At 43.9% G+C, this 25,398-nt stretch overlaps 1 protein-coding gene across 1 annotated transcript in view; it reads right to left on the bottom strand.

Annotated features, from left to right (window-relative positions):
- The window catches only part of LOC149437834 (uncharacterized), a 105,164-nt gene extending 82,084 nt beyond the window's left edge, over positions 1-23,080 (bottom strand). Inside the window, exon 1 of the mRNA XM_089660505.1 lies at positions 22,961-23,080. Within this exon, the coding sequence (XP_089516631.1) occupies positions 22,961-23,013 (53 nt within the window). The 5' untranslated portion in view covers positions 23,014-23,080. The remainder of the gene's footprint in view (positions 1-22,960) is intronic.
- Between the last annotated feature and the right edge of the window lie 2,318 nt (positions 23,081-25,398).

Raw genomic sequence — 25,398 nt, 5'->3', positions numbered from 1 at the left:
TTTATGTTTGGAGCACCTATTATGAAGGACTGTACTATGTAAAGCACGTTGTATAAGGATTGCACTACTGAAAGCACTTGATGAAAATCAGGCATTGTGTTGTAGGATTGCACAATGTGTTTATATAGTCATATGAAGGTATGTTTTGATATTTTACTTCAACACAAATGAAGGGACAGTGTGTAATATTGTTTACATGCAGGAAAGAGGGAGGTGTTGTGTAGTACCAAAGTGGTACCTTAATAGTAAAGTACAAGGGGACACTATGTGCACATTCACATGTAAGTATTATTTTGGACATCTTAGGCAACGGAGGGAGGTGTATTGTAGTGCTACAACAAATTGTAAGATATTGGTTGACATATAGGCCCCTGTTTCAGGGAGATAAAAGGCAGTGTAATAGCAGCTGCTCTCATGTACACCTGAGTGTTTTCCATCAGCACGGTATATAGCATTGGAACTCTACTCAATGCCTCCATAGGTGTCCCTCTCTACACCCCACACAAACTCCACTATGGGCTTTAATGATACCCTCCCATGTCTTTTTTTCGGCTGTGCCTCCAAGCACTTCCTCTGAAATATTACTGGGGTCCCCCTGGACTTTCTATCCATCTGTCTGCTTCCTTGTTTCAGGTTCCTGGATTTCCTGACGACCTGAACTATCCTGACCCTTTAGGGTTACCAACCCCTTCCCTGTTACTCTTGGCAACTGAGTAGTCAGCGATTATCACCAGCAACATTCCACAATGGAATACACACCTCATTATTGTCATTAGGACCTCTTTCCCCCCATGTCTGTTAGGACAGGGTCTTAGGTGGGACCATACACAGGCAAGCAGTTACTCCCCACGGGACCTTCTCAAAGTTTCACGCTTCCTGTTGTCCAACTCTTCACAAGCATCTGCCCTACCAACTAAAATTTTCCAACACAACTACTTTTACGTTGGTGACCCCAACCTCTTTAGCCTCTCTTGTGTCTTGTGTTACTTTAACTAATACCTTTTGACCTGTCCAACAATGCTCCAGAGTACCCCCCATACACAACACTACTAGGAAGAAACCTAGCAATGTAGAGAGACAATTTTCAACATTACCCACAAACAATGCATCAAACAATTCCAATATTGACCGTCTTTATTCAGTAAATCCAATAGTCTGAAGAGCAAGAGGAGGCCCAGTACCATAAGGATCACAGTAAATGGTGCATTACCCAGGTGAGTTACCACTGCTGCTGTTACCATCAGATGAATCCAGACGCTCCATAGAAAAAAACAGTGCTGTGGTGGCAGTAATATAAAAACCCCACTAGGGGTGTACCTTTTATTGGAATAAGCAATGTGTGAGATGGGGAAACAGCTTTCATTGTTTGAACACTGACATTCTGCAGTTTAGCCACAAGATGTCACTTTTTAACACAGCTTCAGACTGTATAGAGATTTCTATATTCAATAAGGGGTGGGGTTTTCTCAAGGAGAAGTGAACAGGAAGAGAAAAAGGAGAATCCATACTGGAGAGAGAGAGAGAAGAAGGCCGAGTGATGGGATAATCCGTTGCCATCCAGCTGTGGAGAAAGCCCTCCGTAATCAGAAATCCCATTGAGTGAAGCTGATGGTGTTCAAGACGCTAATCCTGTTCAAAGAGGAGAGAATTTGCTGCTGGGAGGCTGATGAGGACAGAGGAGCAAAGCAACATACATTGCTGATAACCTTGCATAATTAGTGGAGAGACTTTTGTTCTGTTCAGAGTCACCAGCGGCTGAAATACAGACCCGGGTCGGTAATATCGCGCACGCACCTCATTTCAGTGTTGGCGCCTATAGGACTGAGACAGGCCTATAGTTAGTTAGGGTCTCTGTGTCAGGCCACAAGTGGTGTTACTGATCATTGGAAGGACTCCACAACTTAAAGTGACATTTCACATTGGAGAGCTGATAAAATCCTACAAACTCAAGCCAGACTGGCGTTTTGCTCAGAAGGAACACTCAGGCACGTGCTACAGGACCAGTTATGGGAGGGGGAATACTGTAGATTTGTGTAAGATTGTAAGCTGTTGTGCTGCACCGCAGGCTAGCCCATACCGTACACCCATACACTGATTCCTGCTCTGTAGGGTAATAACAGGTAAGGTGTGGCAGCTTAGTTGTGCCCCCCAGTAGGTAAATTACTACACTTTCTACCTTCATCCATCAGAAGGCGCCGTGCTGTGCAGCACAAGGGTCTCAGCCTTTGGGCTGGGTGTATGTGAATATATTGCATATTCCAGCATTTGGGGTTGTGTTTATTTGCCACATCTAAGTAAAATTCTGTTGTGACAAAAGCTGGTGTTGGGGTTGCTTTCCTCATTCGTGACTTCACTGTATCCTGGGGAGCTCAACCCGGTACACGGCTTACAAATGGAACATAAAACACTCAAGCCTGTGGTTTGGAGGAAGTGCCTGGGTAGGGGCGCTTGGTGATGAATGGAGTTGAGCTTGTCAGATGCAGGGACCACATGATTGTGGCGTCCCGGGATGATGTCACCGCGATAGCCATGAGACGGAGGGGAAGCCCAGTGTACTGCCGCAAGCAGGGGAGGTGTGGCCAGTTACCAGGACGCCATGTTTCGCACACATGTACATTCTCAAGTACTGGAAAGGGATAGCTAATCGGTCATTTTATGGGAGACTGACCAGCCGAGGACTGGCCTTAAAGAGGGACGGGATTGAGTGGCATGGACAGAGCAGACGGCTCGTCCCACCTGTGGGTCATGTAACAATTAAAGCAATTAAGACAGGGAAAAGAACTTATAAAACATGCTCAAAATTGACAATGGACATATTGGTGATGATGAGAGCTTTTTAACATATGATCACAAAGTGACCTGAATTGTGACATGATTGTACAGAGAATTCTAACCATAGACATGCAATTTGGGAATTGGCAAATCCCAGCATGGAGCTCTGGTGAGTGTATTCATTTCATTTGGTGGTGGATTCTCATTGTGTAATGTGACCAAATAACAGACGTTCACTATAATTATTGAAGATGTATTGATTCATTATTAATTTTCATGAACACTATGATTTATATGTGACCAAATATTTTGAAAATCCCAAAATATACAGTGCTCTATAGACCATAGAAATTAATTTTATAAATCATGTAATAAACCTTCATATAATAAGAAACACGAGTCCATCAAAGTCCTCATTATATCCACCGTGTGAATTGAATAATGCAAAATAAAATCACCATGTGACTGTAAAAAATCTTCAAAACTGTGCTGTGCTCCCCCTTTAGGTGTGCACTCACCAACTTTATTTGCCTCCCACTCTCATGGTTGGCAAAACGCGCTTTTGTTTAAACTTATATTTCTCCAGATCAGGATATTCACTCATATGTATCGATTTCCTCCAGAATGAATCCAACGCTTCAAATAAACAGCCTCAGTACCAGACTTTCCACAATAATCTCCCCAGAATGGCTCCAACACTCCAGACCTAAAGATTGTCACTTCCGGTTTTCGATCAACCAATCAATGACGCGTTTCATCACATCCGGACTTATTCATAGGATTAGTTGAGCGAAAACCGGAAGTGACGATCTATGGACCGGAAGTGACGCACATTGTTTGAGAGTGGATCGGCAGCGGTGAGAGCACTGTGCGGTCTTCCCTCTCTGACATTACCTTCACTGCATTTAAAGAGATATCTTTGGGCTTATCTTGAATTTTGTTCTTGTAAATGAGTTTCTTTGAGCAGAGATTAAAGAGTTTTAAAGGATACTACACTATGTTGGGTCTCTATTGCCTCTCGCTTAATATGGAGAAACGTCTCCAAGAAATTTTAGGTCTGGAGTGTTGGAGCCATTCTGGGGAGATTATTGTGGAAAGTCTGGTACTGAGGCTGTTTATTTGAAGTGTTGGAATTATTCTGGAAGGAATCGATGCATATGAGTGAATATCCTGATCTGGAGAAATATGTTTAAACAAAAGCGAATTTTGCCAACCACGAGAGTGGGAGGCAAAGCTGGTGAGTGCACACCTGAAGGGGGAGCACAGCACAGTTTTGAAGGTGTGTGGTGTGTGGGGTTTTTTTTTTCTTTCAGTCACATGGTGATTTTATTTTGCATTATTCAATTCAAAAGGTGGATATAATGAGGACTTTTTGTATGGACTCTTGTGTTTATTCAATTCTTATTATATGAAGGTTTATTACATGATTTATATAATTTTTTTTTATGGTCTATAGAGCACTGTATATTTTGGGATTTTCAAAATATTTGGTCACAATTTTATATAGAAGAGAGCAGCAGCTTTATATCATGTTTATTTTATTATATATGTATATTTTTTTTTTTTTACACTATTAGGAGCGCAGTTTATGTTCAGAGAGTGGACTATACATACATACCAGCAACGCATGTATATATTTTCCACTCAAGGATATACCATTTGAGACTATGATTTTTATATGGACATTTTCGTTGGACATTAATTGATTTGTGTATTCACAAAGTTAATAGTCACGTTTTTTTGGCTTTGTTTGTTTTGTATGGTATTTGGTGTGTTTTATTTTTGCACCAATCTGCTGAGTTGACATTTTCAGAGATATATTCTGCTTGAGGAGTGCTGTCTAAAGTGATTTATTATTCTATTTGTACCTTGTTTTTTTTCAAGGGTCAGAATGCTGCTCTTCCTAATATCTTTTTCATAATTTTCATACAATTCGGAGTATTCTAAGTGGCGCTGTCCATATTTCTAAATATCCCTCTGCTGGAGGCTCTAAGGCAGGGGTCCTCAAACTTTTTAAACAGGGGGCCAGTTCACTGTCCCTCAGACCGTTGGAGGTCCGGACTATAGTTTAAAAAAAAAAAAAAATGAACAAATGCGGACACAATACAGAAGATGACTAGAGACTGTGGACATACAACGGCGGCGGGAATACTGGGCCGGCTGCTCCATAAGATGCACAGACATTTCCCTCCAAGTGTGTCTTATGGAGCAAAATGGTGCCCCATCATTGGTGTCAGTGGGAGGAATGGTGCCCCATCATTGGTATCAGTGGGAGGAATAGTGCCCCATCATTGGTGTCAGTGGGAGGAATAGGGCCCCATCATTGGTGTCAGTGGGAGGAATAGTGCCCCATCATTGGTGTCAGTGGGAGGAATAGTGCCCCATCATTGGTATCAGTGGGAGGAATAGTGCCCCATCAATGGTATCAGTGGGGGGAATAGTGCCCCATCATTGGTGTCAGTGGGAGGAATAGTGCCTCATCATTGGTGTCAGTGGGAGGAATAGTGCCCCATCATTGGTGTCAGTGGGAGGAATAGTGCCCCATCATTGGTATCAGTGGGAGGAATAGTGCCCCATCATTGGTGTCAGTGGGAGGAATAGTGCCCCATCATTGGTGTCAGTGGGAGGAATAGTGCCCCATCATTGGTGTCAGTGGGAGGAATAGTGCCCCATCATTGGTGTCAGTGGGAGGAATAGTGCCCCATCATTGGTATCAGTGGGAGGAATAGTGCCCCATCATTGGTATCAGTAGCAGGAATAGTGCCCCGTCATTGGTATCAGTGGGAGGAATAGTGCCACAACATTGGTGTCAGTGGGGGGGGGGAATAGTGCCCCATCATTGGTGTCAGTGGGGGGGGAATAGTGCCCCACCATTGGTGTCAGTGGGGGGGGAATAGTGCCCCACCATTGGTGTCAGGGGGGGGGGAATAGTGCCCCACCATTGGTGTCAGTGGGGGGGGAACAGTGCCCCATCATTGGTGTCAGTGGGAGGAATAGTGCCCCATCATTGGTGTCAGTGGGGGAAGGAATAGTGCCCCATCATTGGTGTCAGTGGGGGAAGGAATAGTGCCCCATCATTGGTGTCAGTGGGGGAAGGAATAGTGCCCCATCATTGGTGTCAGTGGGGGAAGGAATAGTGCCCCATCATTGGTGTCAGTGGGGGAAGGAATAGTGCCCCATCATTAGTATCAGTGACACCAATGATGGGGCACTATTCCTCCCACTGACACCAATGACACGTAACTTGCTGACCTCTGTTCCAGCATGGTGCTGCTGCAGCCAGCATACCTGGTTGCATCAGCACGGCACACTTACCTGTCAGCTGTCCTTCACTCCGGCCTCTCCCTCACTTGCTGTTTGCGGGGCCGCTCGGCTCCACCTCCTCGCAGGTGATTAGCCGCCTGTGTGCCTTTCCTGAGCTACAGTTCTGGCGCCCAATCACCGGTGAGGAGGTGGAGCCAACCGGCAGGAATGAGGGTGTGGCTGGAGTGAATGAAGGAGCAGTGCTTCTTGGACTGGCTCATCGTGGGACTGGGACTGGAGCCAGGTAAGGTACAGCAGCCCCCTGCTCGCCCCTGTACTTGGTGTCCCTTTCTCGTGGAAAATACGCCCTTCCCAGTGGGCCAGATAAATGGCCTCAGCGGGCCGCATGTGGCCCGCAGGCCGTAGTTTGAAGACCCCTGCTCTAAGAGATGGCTTGCTTTCCTCTTTGGCTTGATTGAATGCTGCCAGATGCCATTTGCACCAGTCCACAGCAAATTCAAACATTGGCGGACTCTCTGGCCTCTTTAAGTCTTGCTCGGGTAAGATCCCCTCTATACATAGCAGTCTTTTCTATTTTCTCAGCACAGATTGCATTGTTTTTGCATTTTGACCACCCCTTCCATGCAGTCAGGCACGCAATTAATTTTTACACAGTTCCTTGCAGGTACACCACCTGCTTCACACTGGAGCAGTTGGAGCTAAAACTCCAGGACTGCTGCCCAGTGTATACTTCAGCAATTTTGATGTTTGGTCATTCTTTAAAGCGATACTAAAATTTCAGGTTTCTTTTTTTGTTTTTTTTTAATAACAATCTATTTATTTGCTCCTGTGCAGTACATTTGCACAGAGCAGCCCAGATCCTTCTCTTCTCAGGACCCCCGCTGTTGCTCCTGGCTCCTCCTTCCTGTTTGGCACCTGAGCATGCAAGCTCCCACTCTGCTATGGCTCGGCCCCATCCCTTCTGTCTCCTCATTGGCTCGACTCACTGGCTGTGATTGACAGCAGTGGGAGCCAATGGCTCTAGCTGCTGTCTCAGTCAATGAGGAGGGAGAGACCTGGGACAGCTGAAGTTCTTGTGGACATTGCTGGATTTCGATGGAGCGCAGGTAATTAGGCGGGGTGGGGGGAATGCAGGAAGGTAAAAATCCTGAGCCTTTACAACCACTTTAACTCAAATGTAGTGCTCAGCAGTGAGTCAAGTCCACACCAGGTATGCCTTTAAAGACTTGTTGGCCCCTTTTTATTAAACACAACAAAAAAAGTTCAAAGCCGTCGTAATCCCTCACAGGGGTTTCCACCATCAACAAAGTAGAATTTCAGTCAGCCTCCTGGGTCTCTATAACAGCACCACTGTATTGGAAGGTCAAGCTTCACTGCCACTCACCATCGCAATTTGGATGGCACCAATACTGTATGTGATGGACTGGGTGGCTGATGCCTCTTACATCTAGCCCTCATTGCCTAGCCATCATTTATGCTGATTGGCCTACTAATTTGTATTTGTCTGGTTATCAGCTCTACTGGGTAATAATACATTGGGATTACAGCTGCAGCTACTTTGGTTTCTGATTTTGGTGTAGCACAGTTTCCTCTTGGATGCATGGCAGGGAGGCACACAGCTGCCTCTCAATCTGTTCACCAAATATCCAGGCATATAGGCCCGAATTTACTATTGTGCCTAGACACATTTCTGTGGGCTAACGTCTACTTTTTAATAGCAACCGTCTACTTTTAGACTGCAAAGACATTTACTAAAGAGAAGCGTCAACAAGTAGACTTCAGATCGAATTTACTAACCAGACACAGCCCAGGAATCAGACTCAAAAAGCAGACTTGCTAAGAAGCACGTCTAACACCATGAAAAATCACTGCAGAGACGTTCACATTGAAATTTGCTTTGCCAAATATCAGGACTTCACTTTAAACAATATCTGACATTTCAAAAAATTTTTAAAATGTGTAAAAAAAATTGTTTTTTTAAAGCACGTTGTCACAGTGAAGAACTAGACTCTTTTCCAGTGTCTATGGCCGGATGTAACTGAGCATGTGCAGAACACATTTTAGACGTCTTCTGTGGGCGCTTTCTTTTTAGACCCTGTTCAATAGTAAATCTCTGTGTGGAATCCACTTACAGACGGCACTCGATCGAGTCTACTGTGTTTAACAAACAGCACTCGGCATATCTTTATGTATTTTAATTTGATTTCCTTAGTTTTATTGATTCTATTCTTTTCTTATCCTTTATAATTATTTCTGTAATGATTTTACTTATTGTGAAGGTCTAGATCAGCGGTTCTCAACCTGTGGGTCGCGACCCCTTTGGGGGTCGAACGACACTTTCACAGGGGTCGCCTAAGACCATCGGAAAACACATATTTCCGATGGTCTTAGGAACCGAGACACCGCTCCTCTATCAGTCTCCAGGTGTGGGCGGGATGACATGCCGTCCCTGTCATCTGGACACACCCCCGGGACCAATCCTCGCCAGTGATTGGCCGCCGGAACTTTAGCTCAGGAGAGGCACACAGGCGGCCAATCACCGGCGAGGAGGTGGAGCTTGGAGAGGAGGAGCCGAGCAGCACCGCGAAGATCAAGCGAGTGAAGAGGAGGAGAGCGGCCGGAGAAGGAAGACATCTGACCGGTAAGTGTCTGTACCATGGGAGAGGGAGCGAGCGAGCCCAGGCTGAAGCAGGGGTCAGCAAGGTAAGTATCATTGGTGTCAGTGGGAGGAATAGTGCCCCATCATTGGTGTCACTAATACCAATGATGGGGCACTATTCCTCCCCCCACTGACACCAACGATGGGGCACTATTCCTCCCCCCACTGACACCAACGATGGGGCACAATTCCTCCCCCCACTGACACCAACGATGGGGCACAATTCCTCCCCCCACTGACACCAACGATGGGGCACTATTCCTCCCCCCACTGACACCAACGATGGGGCACTATTCCTCCCCCCACTGACCCCAACGATGGGGCACTACTCCTCCCCCTACTGACCCCAACGATGGGGCACTACTCCTCCCCCCACTGACCCCAACGATGGGGCACTACTCCTCCCCCCACTGACCCCAACGATGGGGCACTACTCCTCCCCCCACTGACCCCAACGATGGGGCACTACTCCTCCCCCCACTGACCCCAACGATGGGGCACTACTCCTCCCCCCACTGACCCCAACGATGGGGCACTACTCCTCCCCCCACTGACCCCAACGATGGGGCACTACTCCTCCCCCCACTGACCCCAACGATGGGGCACTACTCCTCCCCCCACTGACCCCAACGATGGGGCACTACTCCTCCCCCCACTGACCCCAACGATGGGGCACTACTCCTCCCCCCACTGACCCCAACGATGGGGCACTACTCCTCCCCCCACTGACCCCAACGATGGGGCACTACTCCTCCCCCCACTGACCCCAACGATGGGGCACTACTCCTCCCCCCACTGACACCAACGATGGGGCACTACTTCTCCCACTGCAAAATTACAGTTATGAAGTAACAACGAAAATAATTTTATGGCTGGGGGTCACCACAACATGAGGAACTGTATTAAAGGGTCGTGGCATTAGAAAGGTTGAGAACCACTGGTCTAGATCATATTTATTTTGACAGCTGAATGTAAAAATAAAGGTCTGCAATAAAAAAAAAAAAAAAATCTGCGTGGGGTCCCTCCCATCCATACCAAACCCTTCGGGTCTGGTATGTATATTAAGGGGTAACTCTACGCCGAAATAAAAAAAAAACAGTGTGGGGTTCCCCCAAAAATCCACACCAGACCCTTATCCGAGCATGCAGCCCGTCAGGTCAGGAAACAGGGGGGGGGGGGGGGGAGGGATGAGCGAGCGCCCCCCCCCCTCCTGAACCATACCAGACCACATGCCCTCAACATGGGGGGGGTGCTTTGGGGCAGGAGGGCTCCCCCCAAAGCACCTTGTTCCCATGTTGGGCAGGGGGCTTATCAGAATCTGGAAGCCCCCTTTAACAAAGGGGCCCCCAGATCGAGGGGGGGTGCTCGCTCCCCCCCCCCCCCCCCTTTCTTGACCTGCCGGGCTGCATGCTCGGATAAGAGTCTGGTATGAAATTTGGGGGGAAACCCATGCTGTGTGTTTTTTTTTTTTGTTTTTTTGTTTTTTTTTTTTTTTTTGTTTTTTTTTTTTTATATTATGGTGCTGGTTTTTAAATGTAATTCTGGCTTTTTTGGTCTTCACTATGGCTCAAATTCAGCTGTCACTTCCCCCGGCTCAAAGAGTAAGTTTTGTTTGAGTTTATTTCCTTAAAGGTGACAAGGTTGACTTTTAGTTAATTAAAATGAAGAAATTGTTCTATAACTTTGGGGAAAGTGACAGCTAAGCTTGTGAACTATAGTGAATGACAAAAAAAGCACGCCATAAGCATTGAAAAATCAGCACCGACATACACTTCGTATTGTGAACCAAATTATTCCAACATTTGTAAACCGACCAATTAATTTTAATGGTTTGGCATTTGTACACCAAATATGACGCTCCCCGAGGTGTTGGTAAACCGAGGTACGCATGTATTAGTATTGCAATCCTTTGTATTGGGATACATAGAACCAACATACATCTGAATTGGCAACATAGCACAACATTTGTGTCACATTGGAGATATCTGGCTAGTTACACTGACCTTGCCCAGGGACTTAGGGTTGAATCACAGCACAGAATACAGGCAGATTAGTATTGCAGCTCTGTGGATTAGTGGTTAGCACTGCTGCCTCACAGCTCTAGGGTTGTTGGTTTGAATCCCAACCCCGGTGAGGAAGTAGCATGATCTCCGTGTGTGGCTGTCTTCAAATAGATGTTCTGGCAGCATCTTTGCTTTCTGTCTAAATGATCCCTAGAATGAGGCCTTGTCTGTTGAAACACCTTCAAAGCTGCACCTAATGTGAATGTCATACAATGGGATGAGATAAGGGCCTGGACTACTAATAGATTTGATAATGCTGGTTTACACTCCACCCCCCTTTTGTGAAGGATTTGTCAAGCAAAGAGCTGAGAGAGAGAAGAGTGAGCAAGAGATACATACTGAAGAGTGATAAAGAGAGACATACAGAAGAGTGAGAGAGAGAGAAAAGGCTTGGGTGGGGAATCCACACATCCAAATTGTTACAAATACTGGCGTGGATTTTTCCCCCAAATGCATAGCAGACCCTTATCCCAGCAGGCAGGTACCGCACGCCTTCAAAGATTTATTTCCTTTGTTGATTTTCCTGCTTCGCTCACACTAGATGCAATTGAAAATTGCGCTTTAAGTTGCCAATTTCACCGTTTTCTAGAGATTTTCAAACTAGTTGTGATTTCAGTTGTGTTTAGCATTGTGATTTCTATTGGAGTCTAGATGTGAAATTGCTACTAAATGGCCCAAAAGTTCGACAAGAACTACCTTTGAAATCGTAAGTTCAACAAACAAATGGCGTATGTTTAATCCCCTCACATTCACATTCATTATATCCGATATCAAGTACGATGTCAATTCACAAATCGCACCTGAAATTGCACACCCTGGATGCGACTTGTCATGTGATTGCCATGCAAATGGCAAGTTGCTGGCCATGCCAAATTGCACACAATGTTACTGGGGGCTAACACCACTGTCACATCCAATCCGATGTGGCAATTGCCCAACTTACAGTGAAGTTGCACGAGTTCACAATCCAATTGTGGACAATAGGGTGCAACTTGGTCTACGATTTGCAAGTCGCCTATCATGCCGATTGCATACCAAATCGCAAACAATGTTACTGGGGGCTACCCCGGTCACATTAAAGCAGATTTCTAAGTGGTGTTATTTACAATACAGTCACATCATGTGACTTAGTGAAGTCACATGATTTCAAAGTCTGCGGACATGCTGATTTAAAGTGCAATTTGCAAGACATCTGACACAGATCTCTCTGCAAAATGCATGAAAAGTAGTGTATCCATTACTTTAGAAATTGTTGCGGCTCCAACCAAGTTTGAACCACACCAATATGAACGCTCTAATAGCGGTCACATTGAGTGCGACTTGGTATGTGATTTGCATGACATGCGACTTGCAAATCGTATGGCAAGTCGCACCCTATTGTCTGCTATTAGAGCAGTCACATGGGTGCGTTTCCGACACTGATTTCTATAGTAGTACATGTACTACTTTTGTGGCGATTTGCATAGATATCTGTGTCATATGATTTGCAAATCGCAAGGAAATCGGCATCTTCACTGTACGTCGCACAATTTCTAAATCGGCTTTGATGTGACCGCGGTGTAAGGCCTTTTTTATGTTTGCTTTCCTGAGTGTTTTTCCGATTTATGGGAAATGCCGCATACTAGCAAAAGTGAATTGACATTTTCAGTATTGCATGCGAGATGTGGTCATGTGACTGCCTTAACTCATGCGATAATCTGGAGTGAATTGTGCCCATAGGGCCAAGAAATATTGCCAATAGGGTTCCCTTTCACATCCCTGTTCAATGTTCTGTTGTATGCTGTACAGGTACACGTCACTGTGGCTTTCTTTCTGACTCTGATTTGTGGGGCCTGTATACCAAGGGTTAACGCAGGTGGGAAGAGGATTCATCAGGTGCAAACACTTTCTCTGACCAAATGAGTGACAGTGGTGGGTGTGGCCTACCTTATATAAGGAGATGCAGTTGGGGCTGATTTTTGCCTGGTACAGGCACATTATTTCTGCAAGTCCTTGTCTGTGGTGGTTTGGGGAGGAAGAGATATTGTGGTGAATTGCCCCAGGCCACACTCACGCTGTGTTTGGGGGGGTGAAGAGATATTGTGGTGAATTTCCCCAGGCCACACTCACGCTGTGTTTGGGGGGGTGAAGAGATATTGTGGTGAATTTCCCCAGGCCACACTCACGCTGTGTTTGGGGGGGTGAAGAGATATTGTGGTGAATTTCCCCAGGCCACACTCACGCTGTGTTTGGGGGGGGAGAGATATTGTGGTGAATTGCCCCAGGCCACACTCACGCTGTGTTTTGATGTGGTCTGTAAATGTTTTGCATGTTCTTCCTTCTAAGGTGTTTGTGTGTTATTGTACAATGATTGTGTTTATTATCTTTGCATTGTAATCCTAACACATGTCCATTGCTCTGCTCTTCCAAGTTTGCTTTATTTAGAATGAAATGCAGTTTTCAGACAAACCTGGTGAGAAATGTATGTGTGGGGGATTTGGGGAGGGGGGAGGTGTTTATATTTTGGCATGTATGTATTTTTATATTGATATTTCGATCTGCAGCTTCTGTGAATAAGCCCAAGTGATTCATATTAACCGTTTGTTTCCTGCTGTACCCTGTGAAAGCACAGTTCATTATAAGTATAATCTTTTAGATTGTAAGCTCTTATGAGCAGGACCGTTCTATTTTAGCAACATCAATCCTGCTTTTTTTTTTTTTTTTTTTTTTCACACCAAGATATTGAATGTAGCTTTTTGTTGCTGTCCAAATAAATGTGGAATGTGTATTTGATCAATAAACATTTGTACTATGTATTTTTTGGGGGGATTATTTTATGTTCTAGTTGTGTTGCACAGTGGCTAAATGGTTAGCACTTCCACCTGGCAGTACTAGGGTCATTGGTTCGAATCCCATCCATGGCACCTCCTGCCTGGAGTTTGCATGTTCTCCCTGTGCCTGTTTCCTCCGGGTACTCCAGTTTCCTCCCACACTCTAAAGACATGCTGGTAGGTTAATTGGATCCTGTCAAAATTGGCCCTAGTATATGTATGAATGTAAGTTAGGGCTCTTAGTATGCCCCTTGAGGGTTAGGGACTGATGTGAATTTACCACATCTATATGTAAAGCGCTGCGTAAATTGATAGCGCTATATAAGTATCTGAAATGTACTGTTCAATGTACAGCTAGCTATTCTTTTTCTACAATCCTCTTAACAGTAATAAATTAGGCCCCCAATTTATGTTGACTTTGGCCCTTTTACTGGCAAATATATATTCACCAATGTCATATACACATTATAGCTGCAAGCATACATTCACCAATGTCATATGCACAGTATAGCTGCAAGCATACATTCACCAATGTCACATACACAGTATAGCTGCAAGCATACATTCACCAATGCCAAATCTACAATAGAACTGCAAACATATATTTGCGAATGTCATATACACAATGGAGCCGCATGTAAAATTGCTATAGTGCACAAATAAACACCAAGATGGCTGTTGGAGGAGGTACTAGAACAGCTGTCATACCGGAAATACGTCATGACATTTGGGGAAGGATGTTTGCACATACCCGGAAGTGGTAGTGGGGAGTGTTAATGGATGGGAGTGTAGTTAGGAGAGTTTAGTGATAATTTGTAAGTCTATTTTTTAGTTTTGTGAATTGTTCTTTTGTGGAATTCCGGACCACATCTGGACTTGGCGAGATCGCTGTTCTCCACCGAGGAGCTGATCCTCATTTGCTGGGGAAACATTACTAATTGTTGTATTTTCAGTTGAAAACATTTCCAATTCCTAGATCCATTGAGGTACATAGCAGAGGTTCAAGGTTCTTCCTAACTATACAGGTTTATATATGTAAAAGTGTTATAAACAAACTTTAAATAAAAACTGTGAAGTCCATCAATCAGTCCATCAAACAGTTATTAACTCTCACTATCCTATAATATCAAAGTTCAAGATGTTCAGAAATTCTTCTAACGATCTCCCATGTGCATGTACCTCAAAAAAAAGGAAATAACATATAGTGCATTATCCTTTGTATAAAACTTAATTCATCTCCCACAATCCAGTGACAAATAGTGATAATGGTGAAAAAAACGGTGAAAATAGTGAAATAATCAGTGAAAACACTGTGTGTGTGAATCACCCTTCAATCTCACACACAGAAAGATATAATTGCAAACTGGTGTGCACTTCTATTCATAGTAAGGGTACCCTTACCAACATTTCAGAAAACACATGCTTATATCAATCCAACAGCTTTCTCAGGATGAATGATCTCCACAATCCTCCCTGGATTGCTGATCCCACTGTTTCCAGGCACTTTACTCCATCCAGGGACAAAACATAAGGAACACAATAGTGTAATACCGCCAATAGTAAAATCAAATGACCTTTATTTGAACTGCTTACATCAAAACAAGCCTTTATGCACGTAATCACTCATAATAGAAACCTCACAGCCTCACAGCCATCCAGGAAGAACGTCCAGGTGCTCCAGATCATTCGCTTCCCTTTTCCAAAATCCCTTTTTGGAAAAGGGAAGCGAATGATCTGGAGCACCTGGACGTTCTTCCTGGATGGCTGTGAGGCTGTGAGGTTTCTATTATGAGTGATTACGTGCATAAAGGCTTGTTTTGATGTAAGCAGTTCAAATAAAGGTCATTTGATTTTACTATTGGCGGTATTACACTATTGTGTTCCTTATGTTTTGTCCCTGGATGGAGTAAAGTGCCTGGAAACAGTGGGATCAGCAATCCAGGGAGGATTGTGGAGATCATTCATCCTGAGAAAGCTGTTGGATTGATATAAGCATGTGTTTTCTGAAATGTTGGTAAGGGTACCCTTACTATGAATAGAAGTGCACACCAGTTTGCAATTATATCTTTCTGTGTGTGAGATTGAAGGGTGATTCACACACACAGTGTTTTCACTGATTATTTCACTATTTTCACCGTTTTTTTCACCATTATCACTATTTGTCACTGGATTGTGGGAGATGAATTAAGTTTTATACAAAGGATAATGCACTATATGTTATTTCCTTTTTTTTGAGGTACATGCACATGGGAGATCGTTAGAAGAATTTCTGAACATCTTGAACTTTGATATTATAGGATAGTGAGAGTTAATAACTGTTTGATGGACTGATTGATGGACTTCACAGTTTTTATTTAAAGTTTGTTTATAACACTTTTACATATATAAATCTGTTACACCTTCAGGGGAAGGTGTTGTTTGTGTTAAGGGTTATTGTTTATCACATTTATTTAGGAGGTGGTTTTTTGTTAAAATAACTATACAGGTGGCACAGACACAAGCATACACCCAGGGCCACTGTTAGATATCATGGGGCCCCGTACAGCATACCTGACAGCCCCCCACCGCCAGAGAAAATATCCAAATTATATTTATGGTAAAAATACACTAAAAACATTATTAATGGACATAATCCCAACCATATTCCTGTGAAATCTAAACGATAAAACTGTACTGAGTTCATAAATAAAGCTGTGTGTAATGGAGGTCTTGGGGCTCATTCACATGGGTGCTGTGGCCTGTAGAGTGGGAATCAGTGGTTGGTTTTTGTGGCTATCGCCGTTTGCAGGCAACCTATGTTACACTATGGAATTGCTGCAGGTCATAATTTGACAAGCATATGGGTGCAGGTGTACAGCCCTGAACACAGTGAGCATTCAGGGCCACTTCCCCACGCCATCACACCTGTCAGATTAAAACCTGTGTTCATACAGCTGCTGTGTCCCCATAGTGTAACAGGTGGCTCCAGCCACATGAACAACCCCCTCATTCATGCTGTACAGGCCAGAGGACCTGTGTGAATGGGGCATATTTTACTTTTTTTTTTTTTTTTTTTTTTTTTTTTTTCTCCCTCAGCTTGTTAATTTCAATGGCCTGCCTAATGTGTGGGAACATGCAAAAATACTGCAGGCATATTTTAAAAGTGTGTTGCACTTAACCGCGCACATCTGCAAAGGGCATTGCATTTCTTTGCTGTGCTGGAAAATGTGTGTTCTTGCATGCGTTTCTGCACCACCAATGGTGTGAACAAGTCCTAAGGGCCAGTTCACACTATAGAAACAGTCTAGATGTGTTCCTGATGCGTTTTTGCATGCCCTTTTGGCATGCATGTTTAGTGTGTTCCAGTACATTTTGGATGCGTTTTGGACACGTTGCATTGCATTTTTGTATCCCTTCCAGTTAGGTTTTTTCTACTTTCTTTTATTCAATTTAATTAGGGACATGTGCGTTTTAGTACATTCAAGGACATTTCAATGTGTTCCAGTACAGTTCTGTGCAGAAACAATGCAGCGTGGTCAACTTTGTTTACAGCACCTGCAATGCACTGAAAATGCAAGCGCTGATGTGAACTATGACATTGACAACCATATAACCTTTCTGTGCGTTTGTGATGCCGAAAAAGCAACTGAAACACATGTAGTGTGAACTGGTCCTAAAGGTTATTAGAGGTCAGGGAACGGGACTGACCAGGGATTGTGAATTCAATCAGACTAGTGGTGAGATACAATCAGCAATTGTATAATAATGTGAGATCTGAGCTGTAGCTGATAGAAAATGAGACACATTCACTTGATCAGTAAATAGTTAAAGAGAGGGGCGGTGATCCATAGATTTGCATATGGGACAGGTGATGATGGGGTGGGGGAGGGGGTCAAGTTGTATAAGGAGACAGATTTAAACGAAGATAAAGTTACAATGAAATATACACAGCATGAAACTTGCACATTTTCAACATGGTAGAAGAACAGGACGCAGGTAACATTCATCCACTTTCTAGTCATTAGGCAAAATCATAATTGATTGATCAATATTCCTGGCACTGACACAACCCAGAAAATTGATCTCCATTTTGTTAACATTCATAAATGTCAAGGAGTTTATAATCTACGGGCAGAAACTCAGCCATGTACTAGGCCCAATAAACCTAACAGCATGTCTTTTGAGTGTTGGCAGAAACACATCCATACAGGGAAAGCATGCAAACTGGGATGTAGCCATGACTGGGATTAGAACCCATGACCCAAGTGCTGTAAGTTCTGAGCTCTAACCACTAAACTACTGTGGGAGACACAGTTTGAGCTATAATGTAGAATAGTTACATTGTTTAAAAATGATAAAGCGAGCGCTGGTCAAATGATATAGACTAGTAAAATGGTATTACACAAGATAAATATAACCACGAACAGTAGTGCATGAACTCGTGAAAGGTCATCCACCCCTGTGACAGTGTACTACACTATTAAGCACCTTTCTGGCTCCTGTGGCTCAGCTAATTCCTCCCCAGGACCATTTGGGCACCCACCCTGATGGATGGATGGCTGGAGCTGGATGACTAACCCATAGCTGCCAGCATACCGCTGCACCCCCAGATGTGTGATGTGTATAACCCATGCGCATTAATACTTTTGTTCTGGTGAGTGTAGACCAGTCCCAAGGGTGGTTTATCTTTCACGAGTTCATGCACTACTTTCTGTCACGGAGAGACCACACGTGCCATTCATAGGCACTCTCTGAGTTGGTACTCTGACACCAAGGACATTCCATTATTCAGGAATGATTATATGAACTTATTTTAGCACCATTTACCATTTTACATCATTATTGCAATTCTTTGCACTTTTTGGTTATTACATGCGTTCATTATTGATCACATGCATTTATAGCGCTGCACTTGTCTTTAACATAGAATAGTTACATGATTAAAGAGAAGGAAGCTATATCATTATATTGGGAACTTATTCCAAATTATTAAACATTATTATAAAATTATTAAACAGTCCAAATCATTTGAGATATAAGTGTGAAAATGTTTAACATTTAAAAATAGAATGTATGACATTCATTAGTAAATGCATTAGTTGTCTGATCAGTTTGGAGAAATAGAATATAACATAATTAGTACACCTATATTAATTATTTTTTTTTTTTTTTGCTAAGTATTCTCTTTTGCTAACAGGAGAACGCCAATGGTATCATGCCTGCGCTTGTGCACCATCTAGCGAACATATCCGGCATTGCACCTAAAAATGTGCCAAACGCGATTCCACATTTACTAACAGAAAAGTAGACGCTTTTCGATGAGATTGCTAGACGCCTCTCAGAAGACTGACAGGTCTTAATTGATTTAATTGAGTCTGCCTGAATGGTCAGAATCTGCTGGTAGACTCAATTCTTAGTAAATTCGGGCCATAGTGTTTTTTTGAAATGCATTCCTCAGGAAAACTTGGATAGGCTGTAGGGTGAGCCTTGGGATACTCCAGGATTAGTGGAACTTTAAAATGGTTGTAAACCCTCCATATACCCAGTGAAGTGACTGGCCTCAGGTGATACACAGAGAAATCCTCCTGCAACGCTTCCCCCTAGACGGCTGCTGGATTTTTTGGTCCCCCTATTTCTGCACAGCCAGGCAACACACATTTTTCCAACCTTCTCAAGTAGTCAGTAACCAGTCCATGGGGTTGTTTTTTAATTGAGGGAAAACAACTTGGATGGGGATAAGGGAATATGGGATGCCCAACTTGACTTGGAGGAACAATTTGAGGAAAAACGTCCTTCTCTATGTACACAAAAGCAAATCCTGGACTGTTCACCCTCCGGAATAGCCGCAGTCTCCAAAGAATCAATAGCAAAGGTTCCTCTAGGAGCTCTGTCTCCTTGGTGGAACTCACAAAGTCCCAATACAGTGCAGAAATTACTAGCCCACCTGGCTGCCTTGTAAAGTGTCCCAGAACAAAGGATTAGGTTAGCTGTAGCATTGTGCCAATGAAAGCATGCTGGATATTACATCTGGCAGCCTTCTCCCTTCACCCATAAAGGCTGTAAAAGCAATCATTTCTCCTCTCTGGCTGCATTCTTGCAGCCATTGAGAAATACTGTGAGAGCTGTGATTGGTCACAGCTTGTCACATGGTACAAGGCTGTTGTGAATAGCCTTGTACCATGTGACCTCGGTGATCATTCACAGATTTCACTAGTAGTAAGCACTGATGTCACAAGTGACATTTTGCTTACTACTATTCATGTGATCACTGATTGGCCAATCAGTGATCACATTATCAGAACCTTGCACAGAGGTCCCGTCCGACGATCAGTGTTTCACTGTGTCCGAAGGACACAGCGGGCACCGGATTGCGTTGCTGCGCACTCCCAGGGAGCGCAGACAGGCAGGGTGCAGGGGGGCCATTTATAAAAGTCCACCCGCCCCTGCACTGCCACCGTCCAGCTGTTTATATACAATGGCCGGACGGGAAGGGGTCTGTGACTTCACTTCTCACACAAAGTCACAAGGTGGAATTTTTGCACGATTTGTCACGAGTCTAGAAGTGCGTTTTGTGAGACATCACATGTTGGAATAATGCACTAGGTGCAAATATTATTTTTTCTTTTGAGGTTTATTGAAATAAGAAGAATTCTCACATTTTGGAGGAAGACTATTAAAGAAGAAAATGATCATATTCACGGTTTTTAGGACATTTGCACATTTAGGCACTAAAAGACTTGGACTTTCGTGGGAGAAAGTGTATTATTTTGGCGTTTGGGTTTTTGCAGACACTATTGGTACACCAATATATTCACTGATATAGTCTTTTTTCCTGTTTACAGGAGGCAGGGCCCTTATTCTGGTGTCCAGGTCAATGCCTGTGTACATGGACAGCGGGGTTCTCTCAGGATCCAGAAGAGGAGCGATGTCAGTGGGGACTGTCAGGGACCGGTCAGTATGGGCACATATGCAGTGCTGGATTAGCGTTCCACATATCAAGAAAAGGTTTTGGCGAGGGACCCCAATAGTGGACTTTGGTGAGTATACATTCCTTCACAAGGTGAGAACCTACATGCAGGTTAGAGGGGGGTGGGGGTGGGGGAGGGGTTCATTCTTTGCCCAAAGTGGGCTTTAACAAACCAAAATGAAATAAAAAAGAAAAATTAACTTTAAAATCTCCTCCATCATATGATGGGATATTGACCTCAGTCTTTAGTACATGGGGCCCCATGTCTTTGTAAATAACTCTTCTCTAGTAACCCCGTCACATAATCTCCCAGAGGCCCTTTATGTGAGCTTAAGCAGAGATAGAGGCAACACTTTTTATTTTTTCATTGTGGATAGTGTAATGGAGGGTTAGAACCCCTGTCAGGGTTTTTTTTTGCCACCTGTGTCCCAATGGGGAGATTTCCCTTCACTTTCTGTCCCATAGCCAAAACAGGAATTGAGAGGAAATCCCTCCAAAGTGAGAGAATCTGGTTGTCACCAGATCTAGTGTCCCCATTGGAAGATTTCTCCTCTATTCCTGTTCTGGTGACAACCCACAATTTGGGATTTTCCTGTACTTTCACTCAGTGATAATGGTAAACAGGACAAATAGAGAGAGTGAATCTCCCTGACGGGGACAGGGACAGCAATAAAAACCTGACAGGAGTGCTAATTCATCTCCACTCCATCCAAAACTATAAAAAATGTTTTGTCTTTAGTTATACTTTAACCACTTGTCCTCCAGAAGATTTATCCCCCTTCCTGACCAGGACAATTGTGCTATACATGGTCCTTCAATGCTGTGTATATATGGAATGTATGTCCTTTATTCCCCACAAATAGAGCTTTCTTTTAGTGGTATTTGATCATCACTGGGATTTCTACTTTTTGTATTGCAAACAGTATAAGACCAACAATTTTAAAAGAAAATTATATACAGGCGTACCTCGGGTTACGAATTTAATGCGTTCTGCGGGACTTTTCATATTGCAAAAAATATGTAAACTGAAACGCGCTTTCCCATAGGAATGCACTGCAAACCAATTAATCCGTTTCAAATTGCGAAAAAAAAAAAAAAAAATTGGAAACCGAGGCATTATTGTCAATGGATTTTCATTCGTAAACCAAAAATTACGTTAACTGAGGCGTTCATAAACAGGTTGTGTGTGTGCACATACACACGCACATACACACGCACATACACACGCACATACACACGCACATACACACGCACATACACACGCACATACACACGCACATACACACGCACATACACACGCACATACACACGCACATACACACGCACGCAATATGTATATATATATATGTATATATGTGTGTGTGTGTGTGTGTGTGTGTGTGTGTGTGTGTGTGTGTAGTATTTTTTTTACTTTTTGCTATAAAACAATGTAAAACTAATTGCTTCATACATTTAGGCCAAAATTTATTCTGCTACGTATTATTAATAAAGAAATCCCAATAAGCGTATACTGATCAGTGTAGTGTCTACAAATGGCGGCAAATATACTGCATTTTTTAAATTTTGTTGTATACTAGTAATGGCGGCGATCAGTGACTTGGACTGCGATATTATATTTATCAGTGCTAAAAATGTGCACCGTCACTGTACAGATGACACTGACCGGGAAGGGGTTAACATCTAGGCAAAGCAGTGGTGTATTTTGTTTTTGTGCTGTTATAGGTAACACAAAAATTGTAGGGGAGGGGGAGAGAGAGAGAGAGAGAGATATGGACTCTCCCTGAAGATTGGCCCTGGTCACCTGCCACATGAGCCCCTTCTTCTGGGAAAGGGGGGGGGGGGGTGACGACGCTTCTGCCCTAGGCAAATGCTTTGTTTTCCTCCCAGTAAATGCTCCCCTGGATCAAAGGGTTAGCTATGTACTTGGTGTACACTAGGTGGTGCTGGTACTATGGGAAGTAAAGAATCATGTTCCCAGCTGTGCAGGGACACAGGGTTGATGATTTCCCGTCAGAACAGAGCTCTCCCTTGTTTACATAGACAGAGCTCTATTCTCTCTCCTGCCTGATGATCTGAGGGTGCCGGAGAACATCTGTTCGCTGGGACTCCTCTATTGGCTTCTTCTGTGAGAGTTCACAAAAGGAGCGGGGAGGCTGGTGATATCATCAACCTAAAAAGGCCACATGGTTAGACTTGGTCCAGGACATTCTCCAAATGTGACCACGGGGCCACATGGGATCAATGATGTCACCAGTATCCGCCCCCCCCAGCCACATTAAATAAAGTTTAACGGCTGCAGCTGATTGGGCCGCTGACAGTTTCTGGCTGATCTTATCTCATCCTTAAAGAGACTCTTCTGCACTCCTCAGTACATATAGAAATGATTGCTGGGCCTTTATGTTACAAAGTATAGACAGATGTTTAGAATGGACTTGGATCATCTTACCGTTCTGCTCCCTGTTCATTCGCTGCTGCTCCCCGATCATTCGGTGCGTCCATTTCCTTCTCTCTCCTTGTCTCTGATCACAGCCGGTCTCTGGTTAGTAATGGTTGTATTCTCGTCTTCTCCTCTCCCTGGGATAATGTCTGTATACAGGGGAGGGGGTGGAAATGTCGCTCCACCTTACAGAAATATGTGCGATTGCTTTCACTTTCACATCAAGCAAACCTATTCCTTCATGTTATTTAGAAGAGACGCAGATGTTCCTTTTGTGTCAGAGGAAACCGGACAGTCAGGTTTAAATCCAAATGTCAAAAACTTGTAAAAAGTAAAGTGGACCTGTCAGTAACTGCACCAGACTGTATGAATAATTCCTGATATGTCACAATGTACAGCGACAGGGTCATTGTTCAGAAAAGCTCCACCTTTTATCACTAAAAATCCAGCCTTGATCTCCAGTCAGTGACTTTGCCTAGGCAGAGATGATGTCTTTACTCTGCTGCAGTCAGGAGGGAGCATTCCCCTAGTCTCCTCTCCCCGCCTTGATCAGATTGCAACATTGTAACTTTGTAGCAAATCACAAGGTGAGAGGCTGCAGCAAGGGGCTGATCTGTGTCAAACATTTGTGAACACAGCCTAGAACTGCACAGGCAACAGGATTTCCATGAATGTGTCATCTCTGAGCTTACATCGCAGTCCAGGAAGTGGATGGTGACCCTGGTTGATGCCTGAATAAAGATGGTGCCGCCCACGTAGAGAGAAAAGCAGATGGCAATATTGTCAGGGGGAGTTCTGTGAGCTCTGTGAGAGGTTTACCATACCTAGAAGTACTAATGATCACTTCTACATCCATTGATAACTGAGCATAGTAAACTGTGTTTACTATGTCAGTTTATGAATAAAAAGGAGTCTCTATACTGACTCCTCATTCATTCATGTAATGTGCAGCTTAGGCTGCAGAGAAAAGGACTGCCTTCTGTCCCTTTCTTGGTCTCAGAAAAGAGACATCAGGGGTCTGTTTTGACCCCTGATATCTTGCCCCCCCCCCCCCCAAAAAAAGTGCAAAATATTTAAAAATAAAATTGTAAAAAAACATAAAATAAATAATAAAAAAAAAACATAGTAAGTAGGGATGCACCAATAATTTGCGGTGCAGGTTGCATCCATACAAAATGAATGGGCACAAATCACACTGTAAGCAATGGCATGCGAGTTGAACAAGAAAGCAGTGCGATTCCTGTCCAAATTGCATGCAGTTTCCCGCACCACATCCTATGGGTCATGTCACAGTGATGTCAGCCGGGGTTCACACAGGAGCGGTGCGGGAAACCGCATGCAATTCAGACAGGAATCACCGCATTTCTGTTCATACCACATGCCATTCTTTGCAGTGTGATTTGCGCTCAGTCATTGTGTATGATGCAAATTGTACCACAAAGTATCAGTTTGGGGTATCAGGAGTATTTTTACGATCACTCAATACTCGGTATCAGCACTGTTCCCAATCCCGGTATTGGTGCATCCCTAATAGTAAGGTCTTGTTCACACACGGCATGCACAGCGTATCCCCCTGCAAGGCTGGGTTTACCTGCACAGGGGTGTACAGGTGTTCCATGCATCCCTGTGCTGGGAGTCCCATTCATGTCATTTGGGATGTAGTGACTGCGAGAACACAGCTGTTGCTCCCATTTTGACATCCATGTAGGTCTGGTTCCATGTCCCTGAGCTCATGATGCCTGCGGTCGGGGTCCTACACCCAAACCCCCACACAGATGTCAGATTGGGAGCAGCGGCTATGTATCCCAATAGACATGAATGGGACTGCCTGCATGGGGATGCATGGAACACATGGGCATCCCCTTGAGGGTATACATGGCCCTCTACCACCATACACATTAGTACGCCCCATGTGAACAAGACCTTCAGAGCAATATAGCAGGAATGTTGTGTTTGTGTGCACTAATGATTTTACTGTATTTGTGGTAACAAAGTGATTTGATGAACATTTACGTAACTACTGCTGGGCCTAAAAAATCATTAGCACTTTATTTCTACAGGCCATGTGCTTTCAGAAAATACACGGCTCAAACAAATGAGAGGAAGACTCTTTAATCAGAGTCTAGCATGAAGCCAATGAATCTCCTGGGATATGGATCTGGTCAGGTAAGTAGCAGAGGGGGTTGTTCATCAGTTTCAGCTGCTTTGGTGTTAATGAAATTAACAACAGGTGCACTAGATGGGCAACAATGAGACAACCCCCAAAACAGGAATGATTTTACAGGTGGAGACCACTGACATTTTTTTCCCTGCTCATCTTTTCAGACTGTTTTTTCACTAGTTTTGTATTTGTCTAGGATCAGTGTCACTACTGGTAGCATGAGGCCATCCCTGGACCCTACAGAGGTTGCACTGGCAGTCTCCTGTGGCAACTCCTCCAGGATGGC

The sequence above is a fragment of the Staurois parvus genome, unplaced genomic scaffold (assembly GCF_062004578.1).
Source record: "Staurois parvus isolate SC_StPar_1 unplaced genomic scaffold, SC_StPar_1.0 ptg001252l, whole genome shotgun sequence".
NCBI lineage: Eukaryota > Metazoa > Chordata > Amphibia > Anura > Ranidae > Staurois > Staurois parvus.
This window is presented reverse-complemented; position numbering and strand designations above follow the sequence as displayed.